The 15,628-nt window shown below is 34.6% G+C and overlaps 1 protein-coding gene across 1 annotated transcript; it reads right to left on the bottom strand.

The window, feature by feature from the left end:
- Window positions 1–233: 233 nt before the first annotated feature.
- LOC107798498 (uncharacterized) lies at window positions 234–3,909 on the bottom strand. The gene is made up of 2 exons (XM_016621502.2): window positions 986–3,909; window positions 234–901 (listed from the first exon to the last, which is right to left on the bottom strand). Exons 1-2 carry the CDS (start codon window positions 3,597–3,599, stop codon window positions 435–437), a joined length of 3,081 nt encoding a protein of 1,026 aa, XP_016476988.1. The 5' UTR covers window positions 3,600–3,909; the 3' UTR covers window positions 234–434.
- Between the last annotated feature and the right edge of the window lie 11,719 nt (window positions 3,910–15,628).

Raw genomic sequence — 15,628 nt, 5'->3', positions numbered from 1 at the left:
GTATATCTTCGAGAGCTTCTGTCTATATCGTAATGTTTCTTAGGATTTGCTCGCGTATAACACGATTAAAGTGTTAGTTATAAAGTACCACTTCAATGCCCTGACTCTGCAACTGAAAAAGTGGATCTGCTTCAAAAGAAACTACATGCTCAAAAATTATGTTACTCAGTGGCACTATAGTCTACACAGTCTTAGAGCCAGTTTACTCGGATTATATTGGCATTTTCGACTACTTGCAATTTTCCACTTTTTGATTATCAAAAGTTAAATGATGCATTTCATTCGACTTGCAAAAATACACTAAGAAAAACATTATTATAGTGTTTTCTATCCTTAACTTACAACATGCTCAAACTTGTACTTAGTGGCACTATTCTATAGACCTATATTCTATTGTTCTTACAAAGACTCAGATTATGAGACTATCTGTAATATTACAGTGTGGAGATTATTAGACCATCATCACTATCATCTATTACCTTATTAGAATTAATACGCTTGTAACTTGCAATGTACTTTTCGCTGTTGTTGCCAAGGAGGGGTGCAACATCATACTCTTTATCTGGTGATTTTCCAGCGGAATTCCTGAAGTTCTTGCATCGATGAAGTATCTGCAAAACCTCTTTCATGGTAGGCCTACTTGAAGGTAAGTTGCTCGTGCATATAAGCCCGAGTCTGAACACGGTTTTCATTTCTTCCAAGTAACATGCTTCCTTGATCTCTGAATCTAACATATTATCGATGGCATTGTTCCCTTCTCCGTGCTGCTTCCATGCCCATTCTGCTAGGCTCATATGCTCTTCCCCGAAATTTGGTTGTCTTCCTGTCACTAGCTCCAATAGCACCACCCCGAAGCTATAGATATCGATCTTCTCATTCACTTTCGTTGTATAAGCATACTCTGTAACCAAACAAAACAAATTCATCGTTAGTCGTACTTTTGATAATGAAAGAAATTGACCCAAAGCTTGGATTTTGCTTTTACCTGGAGCAATATAACCAAATGAACCAGCAACAGCAGACATGGTGTGAAGCTCTTCTTTCTTATCTAAGAGCTTAGCCAAGCCAAAATCAGCAATTTTTGCCTTGAATTCAGAATCCAATAAGATATTGCTGGATTTCACATCGCGATGAAGGATTGGTGGAGTGCAATCATGGTGCATGTAGCAAAGTCCTTGAGCAGATCCAATGGCAATCTCCAATCTTGTTGGCCAATCCATGACTTTATTATTCAATGAACTTCTCTTCTTTCCATGAAGCCATCTATCAAGACTGTGATTTACCATGTACTCATAGACGAGCAACTTTGAATCCTCGCTCGAAATACAACACAATAACTTGACTATATTGGAATGTCTAATTGATCCCAATATCTGAACCTCAGCCAAGAATTCTCTCTCGAGCCTGTAATCCACTTTCCTATCACTCCAAATCCTCTTCACAGCAATGTATTCATTCAATCTCCCAATGCAAATTTTGTACACCTTTCCTGATCCGCCACTTCCAATCATGTTATTTTCAGTCAAACTTGACAAAATGTTTGCCTCAGTGAAATCCAACCTCTGGAATGAAGTCAACTTCCAACTTGCAACATCGCGCTTATGCTTCTTCCTCTTGTAGTCCCTGACCAGGAACAAGGTCGATAGGACAGTAAATAGGAAAACAGCGATTGCAAGGACTAGAATCAGGGCTAGAACTCTATGAGACAATCTTTTTGAATTGCTGACTTTGGCATTACAATTTGGAAGATATGGAAGTGAGTTGCTGGTACAAAGGCTGGGATTGTTCAAGAAACTGTTTTCAAAGGCTAAGTTAGCAAATGCATCTGGGATTTTTCCGATAAGTTGATTGGAAGATAGGTTAAGGCTAGTTATCCTCTTTACACCTAATTGAGGTGGAATTGGACCTGAAAATTGATTTTGAGACAAATCTAGAGAAACAAGATCAGGAATTAAACCTATAGCTGCTGGAATTTTGCCAAAGAGTTTGTTCCTAGCAAGATCCAAAATTGCCAAAGATTTCCATGATGTTATATTTGCCGGAATTTCTCCGGACAACAAATTCCCATCAAGCTCCATCCGAGTTAGCTTAGAAAGACTAGTTAACTCCACTGGAATCTGCCCCGAGAATGAATTGTTACTCGCCAAAAGTACAACCAAACTAGTCCAAGAAGATATTCCCACTGGAATTTCACCTGAAAACTTGTTGTTATAGATCTCCAACCGCGTAAAATTGGATGCAACTTTGCTCGGTAACTCCCCGGAAAACAAGTTATCACTCAATAACAAACTTGTCATATTAACCAAAGTCCAAACACCAGATGGAATTTCCCCAACAAACTGATTCTTATAGAGCTGGATCGTACGTAAAGTGGAACAAGCTTCTAATGATTTTGGTATTTCACCAGATAAATTGTTGACATAAGCTACCACACCAAAGAGATTCCCTTTAGCACACAAATGCTGAGGCAAATTTCCAGTGAACAAATTCTGTGAAACTTCAAAAGCTTCTAGCGTTGAATGAAGTCCCATTTCAGATGGTAAACTCCCATTCAATTTATTTCTGAACACTTTGAATTCCTTCAAAGTTGGAATCTTGGCTATGCTTTGTGGAATTTCGCCATATAATTCGTTTGAAAACAGATTCAGAATCTCCAACTGTTTCAATTCTCCAAAACTTTCAGGGATTTTCCCAGTCAACTTGTTATTTGAAATATCAAGTTCAATCAAATTTGACAACTTATTAGTCGCAGGAATCAAACCCGAAAGCTGATTACTGTACAAGTAAGCATATGTCAAATTCTTTAACCAGAACAATCCAGATGGAATTTCTCCTTCAAGATTGTTATAAGCCAAATCAATATGCTCAAGACTTTGAAAATTCCCGAAACTTTCAGGAATTTCGCCAATCAAATTCGCCCGTCTCATCCAAAAATACTTCATTTTCTTCAGCTTCTCAAACTCCGGCGGTATTCTCGCCGGAGAAAACCCATTAAACGCCAACCCCAGATTTTCAAGATTGGTTAAATTTCCGATTTCTGCCGGAAATGTTCCATCAAACAAGTTCATATGCAAGTACAAGCTCTCCAACTCCGTTAAATTTCCGATCGTCGGTGGGATATCTCCGGTGAAGTTGTTACCACCCAAATCAAGATACTTGAGTTTCTGAAGCAGGTGAATATCCGCCGGAATGGGACCCACAAAATAATTCTGAGAAAGGTCCAAGTGTTCAAGACTTGAACAGTTGTATAGAAGAGTTGGAAACTTTCCCGGGAGAAAATTCAAAGCAAGATTGAGAAAAGTAAGATTTTTGAGGTCACAAATGGAACTCGGAATTTCGACAGTGATGTCCTTTTCTTGAAGTATTATTCCGGTAACTTTTCCGTCATCAGAACACTCAATTTCCGGCCAATCACACGGCGAGGAAGTAGAGTTCCATGAGCTGAGTGATAATGGGTCTCCCCATTGACGCTTTATCTTCAGTAGAATATCACTTTCATTGGTGGTGGCCGGAGATTGTGAATTTACCAAAATGGGTATGAAGTTCAGTAGCAGTATGAGATAAAATGACTGCTTTCCGGTCAACATTCCGGTGATCATGCCGGTCGGGAAAAATGAGGGGAGGAATTATGGGTTGATTTTTGAGTCTTTGGTCAACATTAGAGTGTGAACAAAAAGACAATTCCACAAAATTTAATATATAGATAGGGTATAAGAACAGAGCATCATCAAATTGATTAAAATAACTAAGTGGGAGAGTAAAATAATGATTCTAATGAAGCTTCCATTGAGCTGCCTAACACAACAAAAAGCTTCGAGATCTGGGTCCCCTTTTTGTCTTTAGTTTGACTATTGAAAAGTTTTCAGCGAACTGTGCGTTAGCCGTCCAACTCCAACCACCCACAAATATAAATGTATGGAGTTAAAGCGCTTATAATTTTATAGGCAAAATACATAATTTATTGATCGACCTTGCGCAAAATAACTGTTATACACTTTACGATCACGAAAAATCTTTTACACATTTATTTTTCAAAAATATATTTAAGATATATTATTTTTGTACTTGACTAATTTTTCAGATAACGTAAAAGTTACGCCCTAATAGAATCGTGACATTGTCATTGACTTTAAAAAAGAAAAAAAATATTAAAAATTACAATTAAAATCCATCTTCTTCATCTTCCCATTTTCTATCTTAAGCACCATTGCTGCTTCTACCATAGTTGTTTGTGAGAGAGTTTTCAACAACACCAAAATTCAACCACACTATCTAAACAACTAGTCGAAAATAATCGAGCAACAAATTGAATTCAACAACCCAATAATCAACAAGACCCAATTAAATTTTCAAGCTTTTTTCGATCCCCAACAATGGTGGATTCTAAATATTTTCACCAAACCTTCAATACTACTGTTAAAGCTTTTAGATCTATCACAAATAAATAGTTTTCACAAATTTTGGGCAATAAACCAACAAAAAACGCTCAATTTTAGATCTAAAATTTTATGTTCTTTCAAAAATTCTATTTGGGGAAGAAGATGAGGGGAGGGTGGTTTGAGGAAGAAGACCAGAGGGGTTACTATGGGGAGAGAAGACAAAAAATGGGATTTTTTACGTGTTTCACTCGTTTTTTTGTGTGTAAACACGCAAGTGCTATCTGGTCAAAAGTAGTGTGTTTTAAACACACTTTTGAAAGGTTGAGTGTGTAAAGGTTTCCCGTAAAAGAGAGGTGTGTAACATGAATTTCGCTGCAAGGTTGATGGGTAAACTATGTATTTTGCTAATTTTCTAACATTTGATTGAAACTTGAAAAAAGATTTTTTGAAATTATCTTGAAAAATAATTTTTAAATCATTTTTTGGGAATTTGAATTTTTAATATTTTTAAATTTCTTCAAAAACTAATCATACTTCATAAACAAATAATATTTTTAAAATTATTTTAAAAAATTATCAAAATATATAGTCAAACGGGAGCTTATTCGTTTAGATAAAATAAAATTTGCTTTAAACTCATCTCTATTGCTTCGTTAAATGGAATAAATAGAACTTTAAAAGAGAAATAACTGGTATTTTAAGCAAATAAGACTATTAAATAACTTTCTTAAGAAGTGTGAAAAATTCTTGAAAGACAGATATCAAAAGAGATGAATATAGTATCAAATTTCTATTTGTTCTAACTTGTTTGGTAACTTTTATTTATCAAGGTCAATTCGGTCATTTTTTATTAAAATTAATTAGATGTTAGAAAATTACACAAAAAACACTACAGTTTTAGAATTTTGTCCTAATATCAAAACAAGGTTGCAGTACTTAAAGTCCCAAACATTTATAAAAAATATAATTCATGAAAACAGGGAGTAGCTCATAATATCTACTTGAAAAGTCTTTATATTTTGCACGAAATAACGAAGACTTGTTTCAACTGTTAGTCAAAGTTGATTTGTTTTAACTTTCTAGAAACAAAATTGATAAATATATCGAGACTCTAAGTTCAACACAGTTTTCTCTAATGAATATCATTAGGAAGCAAACTACTATTAAAAATGTAGGAAAGAAGATTATGATATGCCTCAACAATTAGATCTTCTTAATAAATAGATGATTCCTAGAATCCAATCTAAGGTTATATACCAACTAGGTACCTTTGAAAAATTAGGTTTAAAATAAATAGTTAAAACTACTGAAGAGACTATCACAGTAGATAGTGATCATGCTACTTTTAGATTATTATCTGAAAATAATTTAGCCCTTATAGAGAAACTCATAGATTTTTATATATCGAAAAAGCATAATTTTTGGTCCGAAGCAAATTAATAAAACTCCTCTGTCTACCAATTCTTCTTTAGGTGTTTCTTTAGTATCTAGAAACAGCATTGCAAGAAATAGTTCAGTTTTTTTTTTAGAAAGTGTTAGTAAATTTAATTATAAAACTTCTAAGAGTATGAGATAGAAGCAGAGAAGTCTCAAATATTCGTAGATATTATTTATGATTAATAAAAAGAGAGTTGGATTAATCTCATCTAACCTGAAATATTATTCAAATTTGGTTTTGCTAGGCAATAAAGTCCAAAAGCTTTACTTATTTTTATCCACAAATCAAAATGTGCACGCGGTCGATCTAGAGGGGGCTTACTAGTCTACAACAACTAATGAAAGTATTTGCCAAAAAGAGAAAGAAAAAAAAGGTAATTCTTATAGGAGTATGTCTTTCTAACTAACATGACCACAAAAAATATGGTGTATAAAAGAGAAATCTAATTAATTTAATCGTGATATTAAACTCCCGTTTGGATATAGATTTTAGTTTTATTTTTTCAAATATTTTTTTGAAAATATTGTTTGTTTATAAACTATGATCATGTTTTGGGAAAAGAAAAATTCAAAAATTTTCAAGTTCCACGATTTTTGGGTGAAATTTGTTCTTCCACTCACAAAACTTTAACTTTTTTTCAAATAAAATGCATGTCCAAACACAACTTCAACTTTCAAAAATTATTTTTCAACACAACTTCAAAAACTTTTTTTTCAAATTTCAATCAAATATATGTCCCAGCGCTAGCTAAGTAAGAGACACTGATGATTCATAAAATTAATTCGTTTAGTGAAAAAAAAAGTTGCTAAAATAGTTATTGTCAATAACTCTTTTGAAAATTTTATAAAATCAAATTATATAGCTAGCCAATTATGTGGTACAAACAAGCCAAGATTGTTATTTCAGGCAGGGGCAGATTTAGGGGACGGATGAGGTTCACCCGAACCTCCTTCGTCGAAAAATTACACTGTACATATAAGGCAAAATTCGTTTTGTGTCTCTATATATTGTTGAATCTCTTTGCCATGGCCCAAAAGCATAGCTAACTGGTTAAGGGCGTTCAACACCTTTGTGAAGTTGCTAGTTTAATTCCCACTGATCACCGTTTCTTTTAATTTTTTTAACTTTTTCTTGAACCCCTTAGCGAAAATTCTGTTTCTGCCAGGAAGTCGCATTTATTGATGAACGCTTTACTTTTCAATATGAATTTTTTCAATGCAAATTCGGATTTGGTCGAACTCAGGTAAATGAGAAACCAACAACTAGGGTAGCTAAATACAAATGTTGAAATAATTGACAAATAATAACTCTAAAAGAGTCTGCATTTATTTTTGTTCCCTAATCTTCTCATAAGGATCATGTCATGTGGTTAGTACTTAGTACTTTTAAGACATGGTCTCACTCGTGCAAAACCAGAACTCTTAAACGTTGAACTCCACCCTTAAAAGCCAACTACTAGTCTACTACTACTAAACAAATCTTTTGTAAGTTAAGAATTGCTGTTATAGACTTGTAGTCGTTGAAATTTTAGCCTTAAATAACTTATACGTAGGATTTAAATCTCACATAAAGGTTTTTATTCTGTTTTCTTTCTTTTACTATTATTCATGAGCTCACAGTTCTCCATGGCTATTCTCTCTTCTATTTTACACTGAATAATTACACCGAAAAATAACATGCCTAAATAATACTTCCTCCAGTTCGCTTTAATTGATTTTTTGGTTATTTTTACACATATTAAGAAATTCATATTCAAACATTAATTAACAATAAAATTGATCGTATTAACCTTAATTTGTTCATTAGAAGTATAACAAATACTACTAATCTCTTTACTCCAAAGGCAACTTTCAAAAAAATAATTAATTCGTTTTTAATATTTCCAAAAAAGGCCAAAAGATTTTGGACCAAATTTAACGCATGTTTAACTTTTGCTACGTTATAGTTCAATTTTAGCCATTGTTTATTTTATTTCTAATTATTTTAGCGGTCATTTGGATAATTCGTTTTGACTGAAGTTAAAAGGAAAAAAGTTCTTGAAGTTGTATTTCATCTATATTTTACTTTAATAAAATTGAAGAATATAATTATTTTATTTGATACATTCTAAGAAGTATTTAAATATTTCACCTTTAAAAATTTTGGTAATAAAAGTTCAGTATTGAATATTGGTGGTTATGTATTTGCATATATTGGATTTTAATATTCAAATATTATTTATGGATGATTGTAGATTAGTATTCTACTTCTAATATTAAGAAAGTTTGTCTTGTTGCGGAATTTTAACAAAGTACGTGCATTCAAATACTCTGAGATTTGAATAGTCATTTGTTTGAAAGAGAACGCCAAAAGATAACGTGTAGAGGACGTCAATATGCTAGCTTGCTGACCAGATACATTTTTGGTATTTCAGCAGTCTTCTTGCTTTAAGATGGTTGTACTTCATGCTGCTCTTTCCTTACAAAACACTAACACACTTTGTATAATTCCTTTTTGTGTCCTCACATTATAAAGTGGTCTTCTACAAACATGGACCCCACTTAAACCTCCTTTTCACGTGTCACTCAATTTGCAGCCTTGTGACCACAACACTTTCATCTCCTACACATAATTTGGAAGGTATATCATATTACTTTAAAATTTAATATTAGTTGTATAACATTTTAGTGTAATGTTGTACGATCGATGCATTGATATATATTCTCAAACTTTGTTTTGTTGTATTACACAAACTCTCGTCATTCAAAGCAATCCAAAAGTATAGCATGACCAACATGATAACAAAATGATGTTAATTACTAGCAATTCTACTGACCCTTTTGTGAATTTCAATCCCAAATTTAAAGGGAGTCTCCTTTCTTTTTTAAGCTTTACAAAATATTAGCTGCATTTGAAATCTTAATAATAAATGAGAGAAAATCTTAACACGTGATGAAGCAAAGTTGAAAGATTTGTAGACCCAATTAGAGAACTACACAAATTGGAGATTTATTTAAATTCTCATAGCTTGAAATTGGTGAAAGAATTGGGGATCCATAGATTTTAACGTGAAAGCACTTCTTTTGTGCTAATTAATTCATTTAGATATGAATTAACTGCCAAAGTTTTTTGTTATAAGTATTTTTTATTTTTCGAGATATTATGCATACGTAAGTAATTAAATGATAAATTATAAACTCATAAATTTGAACTATATAAGATCCTTCAATATTTAATTATTAATAACAATAAGTTAAATATAATTAATAATGGTTAAGTCCAAAACACTTTTCGTACAAGCGGTACTAAAATTATTTACCTAAGTTATAGTTATTCTGCAAAAACTTGATGGAAAAAGTTTAACTAATTTTTACGGTATTGATTTTGCACACAAAAATTCAAACAAATTACATGTCATAATTTCCTAAATAATGCACACAACAGAAATAAAGGAGGCATTTTAGCCACAAAAAAAAAAAATGCTTGGCACACATATATTCGAACTAAATAACAAATTGCATGTTAGGAGTTGTTAAAATTATGCACACATAAACGATGAGGTGGAGATGCAAGGACAGATCTAACTTAGACGAAGCGGTGTCACGTGACACCGCTTTGTCCGAAAATTTTGTTAAATATTTAGATATGATTGAATGTCGAAACAAAAATTTAAATTAATAAATAAAGTGACACCACTAGAAAGAAGGAGCTAAGTAGGTCGTGCGGTCGCATGCCTTAGTTTAGTAAACTAGGTCGCGAGTTCGAAGATTGATAACATAAATTTTTGCTTTAAAAGTTTTGTGCTTAATCTACAAAAAAGATACTCCAGCTGGGTTTGAACCATTCACCTTTTAGATGTTAACATAACCTTGATCAACGAGTCGAGAGTCATATTTGTCCTCTTAAGTGACATAAAGTTATTTGAATATGGAAGGATGATGTTGCTTTTTTTTTTTTTTTTTTTACAATCCACTAGGCAAGTGCCTAGGGCTGATTTTTTATAAATACAAATCCAAAAAAAAAATAAAAATAAAGAATATCAGGAGGTCTTACATGATGAAATAGATAAAATTTGACAAATACATAGATCGTATTATCAATTTTGGGCTTATGATACCCAAAATGGATATTACATTGTGATCTAGTATAGAAATAGAAAATAAAGCATAAAACATGTAAAAATACTAGAGTATTATAAATGTATCCATTTTCTTTATTTGCGTGCACTTGTTTGGCATTATGACCCGTCGTGATGTACTTCTCAGCACATATGTATTACATATCCACTGCTAAAGATCCATCATGTGATAGAATCTACATTCCATTGGTGTTGCAATATGTTGTCTCGAACTGTGGCCATCATCTTTTTCCAGCACTGCCCAATAGTAGATGCTAGTGATGACTGTCCATTTTTGCGTCCAAATTTCAGGCATGATGCTTGCTTGAAAGTGTGACATTCCTCCCAACTTATCTTCCTTGTACACCCTACTTGATGCATATGATAAGCTGCTCCATCTGGTACTTTTCAAAGCATCCATACGAACTGTTGAAAAATCCTGTGTCGTGCATAAAAGACTGGGCAACTGTTGTAGTTTGCCTGGTTTGATGACGATCTCGTGTGAATTGCAGGCGCCTTCTTTTGATTTTTTTTTGTCAATCCATTCATGGTATATTGAGCTTGTGAAATGTGATGTTGTTTTGGGCCCTTTTCTTCTGTTACAAAGTTATTTCCTTAGTAGCTTTTGTACAAACAACACGCTGAAGCTGTTTGTCTTCATTTTCCTCTTGATCTTCGATTTCCTGTTTGTGCGCATTAAGAAACACAAAAGTGTCCTGCTGCTGCATTCATTCCAGTTAACAAAATCAAAGGCCTTCACTTCATTTTCACATGATTTCCTTCTGTGTGTTGCTGTATTCTTTGCTTCTAAATCCTCCTGAATTGTTCTATAATTATGTTGCATTGAGATAAATACCCAGTTTGGATCTGTTGTTTCTAAAAAATCTTGCCAAAATTTCCTTGTGGATTGTCCTATCCAGCACTGCACCAACATGTGGTTTTTGTGTCGAGTTTCGTGTGCAATCCTTGTATTAACATCTGAACTCTTTGCATTGTTTGACCTTTGGGATATTAAATAAGAGTACTGCATTGAGATTATGCATCTCAACGTAACCATTTTACCCAAAATATCTGTGCCAAATCTAGCAGTTTGAGTAGTCTTTCTTGTGAATCTGTTGGCCATTAGTATCATTCCTTCCCATTTTTGCTGCTATGCTTGTTCTCATCCATGGTGTGCTCGTCCATGGAGTGAGTACAAAGTACTAATACCACCAGTTGAAGGTTCCTCACTGATTAAGGCATAGTTACAGTAACGATCCCTGCAAAAAAGAAAACAACGTTAGATAAAAAATTCATCTCCATGATCTCCTCTATAAGGATTTGATCATGGGAGATTACTGAGTGATTTTCCTCATAACCAATGTGTTCATTCTTGAACTTTTCCTGGTTTCCTGTAAATTTAGTTAGTCCATTTGAAATATTTATCATTTTGATCATCAAGCCATCAATGTCCATACACACGCAAAGACTTCCAACTGTTCACCAAAGTTGAGTGTAGCATATATCAATTAATTTTGCGTGTTTTATCAGTATGCTATCCGTGTGGATTGCTATACAGATCCCTTTTTTTATCGTTGGAGTGTTAACTTGAAGTTGGATTTCAGTCCATAACACCCCAATTCTTCTCGGATTTGGTTCCCAAAAGTAGCTGCCTATCATGGATTTTTTGTGCAGCAGAGTGTTCAGCAGTTGGTTCCTCCAAGACTCTATGCTTGTGCCTATCCTAGATTCTGTCCCAATGGAATGAGTACTAGGTACTAATACCACCAGCAGGGAGTTCCTTGAAGAATAGGGCATAGATACAATAAATTTTCCTGCAATAGAGAAAATAAAGTGAGTGAAAAAAGGCATCACTATGCTCTCCTCCATACAGATTTGAGCATGACAATATACTGTGTAGCACCAGATTCACCCCTTTCTCTCTTTTCCTCTTCACCTCCTAATTCCTTGCAATTCTTATTCTTAAGTATGGGCATTTCATCTTGTCTTTATTCACTATCCTTCTACCATATGAGTCTAGATCCCAGAAATCATAACACTCATTATCTCCAACATCAAGAGCATAGTTTGCTAGGTGATCTGCCAACTTATTCCCCTCTCTAAATATGTGTGATACTCTAATGTTACATTCCTCCTTCATTCTCAAGATTTCATCTATTTGATCAACAATACCCCAGGGTGGTTTCCATGATTCCTCAATAATGTTCTTTAACAACATCAAATCAGTTTGCAGCCATATCTATGTGTAATTCATTACTTTGCACAACCTCAAAGCCTCCACAATTGCCATAGCCTCTGCTTCATTGTTTGATCCCTCTGTGATTTCTCTTCCTGTTGCGTATTTCAAATCACTAGCCTCATCCCTTAAGCAAAAACCAATCGAGCTTCGTCCTGGGTTGCCTCTGCATGCTCCATCAGTATTGAATTTGATCCATCCTTCTAAAGGAAATGCCCATATTACTTTCTCAAACTTCAATTTTGGAGTATAATTCTGCAGCATATTCAATAGATCCTACCACTTGTGAGGCACACAAAGACCTGATTTTCTTACTTGCTCTAATGCTTGGAGAGTTGTTGATACTTGGTAAATAACTCTGCTAACTGAGACTGCCTCCCCATATTTCAGACTGTTCCTTTTCTTCCACAGTTCCCACAAAATACATGAAGGTAGAGCCTGTATTATTGGTTTGATTCTGGGCAGCACTTGAGTATTCCAACACTTGGTAATGGCTTGGTGTAAAGACAGTCCCTCCATTGCAATTCCTGCCCTCGTGAAGAAGTATTTTCACACTGTTAAAGCAGCCTTTGATGTGAAGAATAAGTGTACTAGTGTTTCCTCCTTAGGATCAGCACAACACTAACACCTAGATAACATGAAATATCCCAATCTTCTCATAAAGTCATCGTGGGGTAGTTTAGCTTTCCATACTTTCCACATAAATAAGGAGATCTTGAATGGCAACCCCTTCACCTATATCATCTTGTAGGCTAGCCTAGGATTGTCCCTCCTTCGTAAAAACTCCCAAGCTGACTTTACTGTGAAATAACCTCTAGTTTCAAGCATCCAGTATGGAGTGTCTTGGACATTTTCCATAACCGGAGGTCTAATTTTCTCAACAATGTGCAGTGCCAATTCTTTAGGTAAAACTTCAAATAGTCTATCCACATTCCAAGCACCATTTTCCACCAACTCATTCACATTATGTATGTCTTCATCAACACCAAAATCTGGAGGGACTAGGAAATATAATGCTCCTACTCCAGTCCAATTATCGAACCAAAATAGTGCAAAGCCCATTTTTGGTTTTCATGTGATTTGATGCTCAATTATATCCCTGCATTCTAACATCTTTCTCCACACATGAGATTCTTTTCTCCATGGAACAATTACTGCATTTAATTTTTTGCAGTATTTTTGACTCATAAAGGAACTCCATAGGCTAGGCTTGGTTCTGAAATTCCACCACAATTTGCAAAAGAGTGCCTTTGAAACATCATGTAAAGATCTGAATCCAATACCTCCTTTGTCATATGGCATACAAAGGGTGTTCCATGACTCCTAATGCCTGGTGTTTCCTCCCACATTAATGCTCCAGAAAAACTTGGCAAATATTTTGTGGAGCTTATTGATGACATAATTTGGAGGATTGACAGCTGATAACAAGTGTATAGGCATACTTTGCAGAACATTAGCAATCAATACTGCCCTGCCTCCTATTGAAAGTAACTTAACTTTCCACGACTGCAACTTGTCCATAATCTTTGTGATCAAACCTTGGTAGTAATCCATTCTCCTCCTTGCATAAAAAATAGGGCAGCCTAGATAAGTAAATGAAAATTCCTGTCTTTCTATACCAGTGATCCTCTCAACTTTTCTAACCACCTCTATGTCTACCAAATGATGCATGTAGATGGCTGATTTGCCTTTGTTCACCAACTATCCTGATGCCATCTCATATGCGTGTAACACTTCCATCACACGTCTTAATGATGTTGCATCAGATGAAGAGAATATTATTGTGTCATCTGCATATGATAGATGGTTTATTTTTGGGATCCATTTTGGCAATCCATATCCACAAATATAAATATTCAAATACAGAGAATTCAAGACTCGCGATAGTGCTTCAACAACTAAGATAAACAGTGTAGGTGAAAGAGGATCACCTTGTTTAACTCCCCTTGATGATTTGAAAAATCCATGAAGTTGTCCATTCACAAGAATAGAATACCAGTTATTCCCTACAATATCAAATACCAACCCAATGAATTTTTTAGAAAATCCCAGTTTCCTCAACATTTTGGTTATAAACAACCAAGATAGCCTATCATAGGCTTTTGACATATCGAGCTTAATGACAACATTTGGACCTGCCTTTATTCTGAGTCTAATATCAGTGATGATCTCCTGTGTTAATAGCACATTCTCTACTATGCTTCTCTCCTTGACAAAGCCTGCTTGTTCTTCTAAAATCAACTCAGCTAATAGCCCCACTAATCTGTCGTGAATCATCCTAGAGAAAATCTTATTAACAAAATTACTAAGGCTTATTGGCCTCATGTCAGCAAAGGTATTTACTTCTTTCTTTTTTGGCAATATGACAAGATTTGTGTGTGTCACACATTTAGGCAATTGCTGACCATTGAAGAATGCCATCACCATTGCAAACACATCTTCTTCAATGATCTCCCAACATGTGTGATAGAAGGCACCTGTAAAACCATCTGGCCCTCCTGCTGAGTCTCCATTCAATCCAAATACTGCTAGCTTAACCTCCTCTCTTGTAGTCATGCTCATCAACTTTTCATTCTGGTCCATATTAACCAAACAATGCACATGATTTAAAATGTCGATTGCAGTAGGAACTACACTCTCATAGAACTGCTCCTTATAAAAATTGACCGCCTCTTATGCTATTAGTTTATCCTCTTCAATCCAGTTGCCAAGACTGTTTTTGATCCTTTTGAGCTTCAATCTCTTCCTTCTTCCATTGACTTGAGCGTGAAATAATTTTGTGTTTCTATCTCCATCCTTGAATCAAATCATGCCAGCTTTTTGTCTCCAAAACTCTTCTTCAAGTGCAAGGTATTTTATCATTTCAGCTTGAACCTTTTGTAATCTTTCTCTATTCATCTAAGTAGGATAAGCTTCAAACTGCCTTTCATGCACTAATACCACTTCTTCTAAGCTCGCAATTTTCTGAAATATGTCTCCAAAAGTAGCTCTACTCCAAGTAGACAGTGCTTTCTTGAGTTTTTTTAATTTGTAGTTGAAAATTACAAATGGATTAGCACTGAAATCTGCATTCCAATTCTCCCTTACCACATCTTTGAACGAGGCATGTTCCATCCAGAAATTAAGAAATCTAAAAGACTTCTTAATATGGATAGATTCAATATCACATTTCAGTAGCATAGGACAATGGTCTGATCTAATTTTGGACAAATGAGTCACCTCTAAACTAGGAAAGGTCTGCTGTAATTCCATATTGCCTAGGCATCTATCGAGTCTCTTAAATATAAAATCATCCTCTGATCTTCCATTCCATCATGTAAAAATACTCCCTTGAATCCCAATTCTGTCAAGTTATATGTATTGATGCAATGCCTAAAGTCATCGACTACATTAAGAGACACTGGCAGTCCACCATACTTTTCTTTTTTTTTATATCCCAAATCACATTAAAATCACCTCCCACAAGCCATGCGACTGTC

This window comes from Nicotiana tabacum, chromosome 23, assembly GCF_000715075.1.
Source record: "Nicotiana tabacum cultivar K326 chromosome 23, ASM71507v2, whole genome shotgun sequence".
NCBI classification, from domain to species: Eukaryota; Viridiplantae; Streptophyta; class Magnoliopsida; order Solanales; family Solanaceae; genus Nicotiana; species Nicotiana tabacum.
This window is presented reverse-complemented; position numbering and strand designations above follow the sequence as displayed.

Excerpts from the sequence above, each read along its gene's own strand:
- LOC107798498 (XM_016621502.2), bottom strand. The coding sequence starts at position 3,599 with ATGATCACCGGAATGTTGACCGGAAAGCAGTCATTTTATCTCATACTG. Across the intron at positions 902-985 it reads ATTTGGTTATATTGCTCCAG|AGTATGCTTATACAACGAAA; the intron begins GTAAAAGCAAAA and ends GTTTGGTTACAG.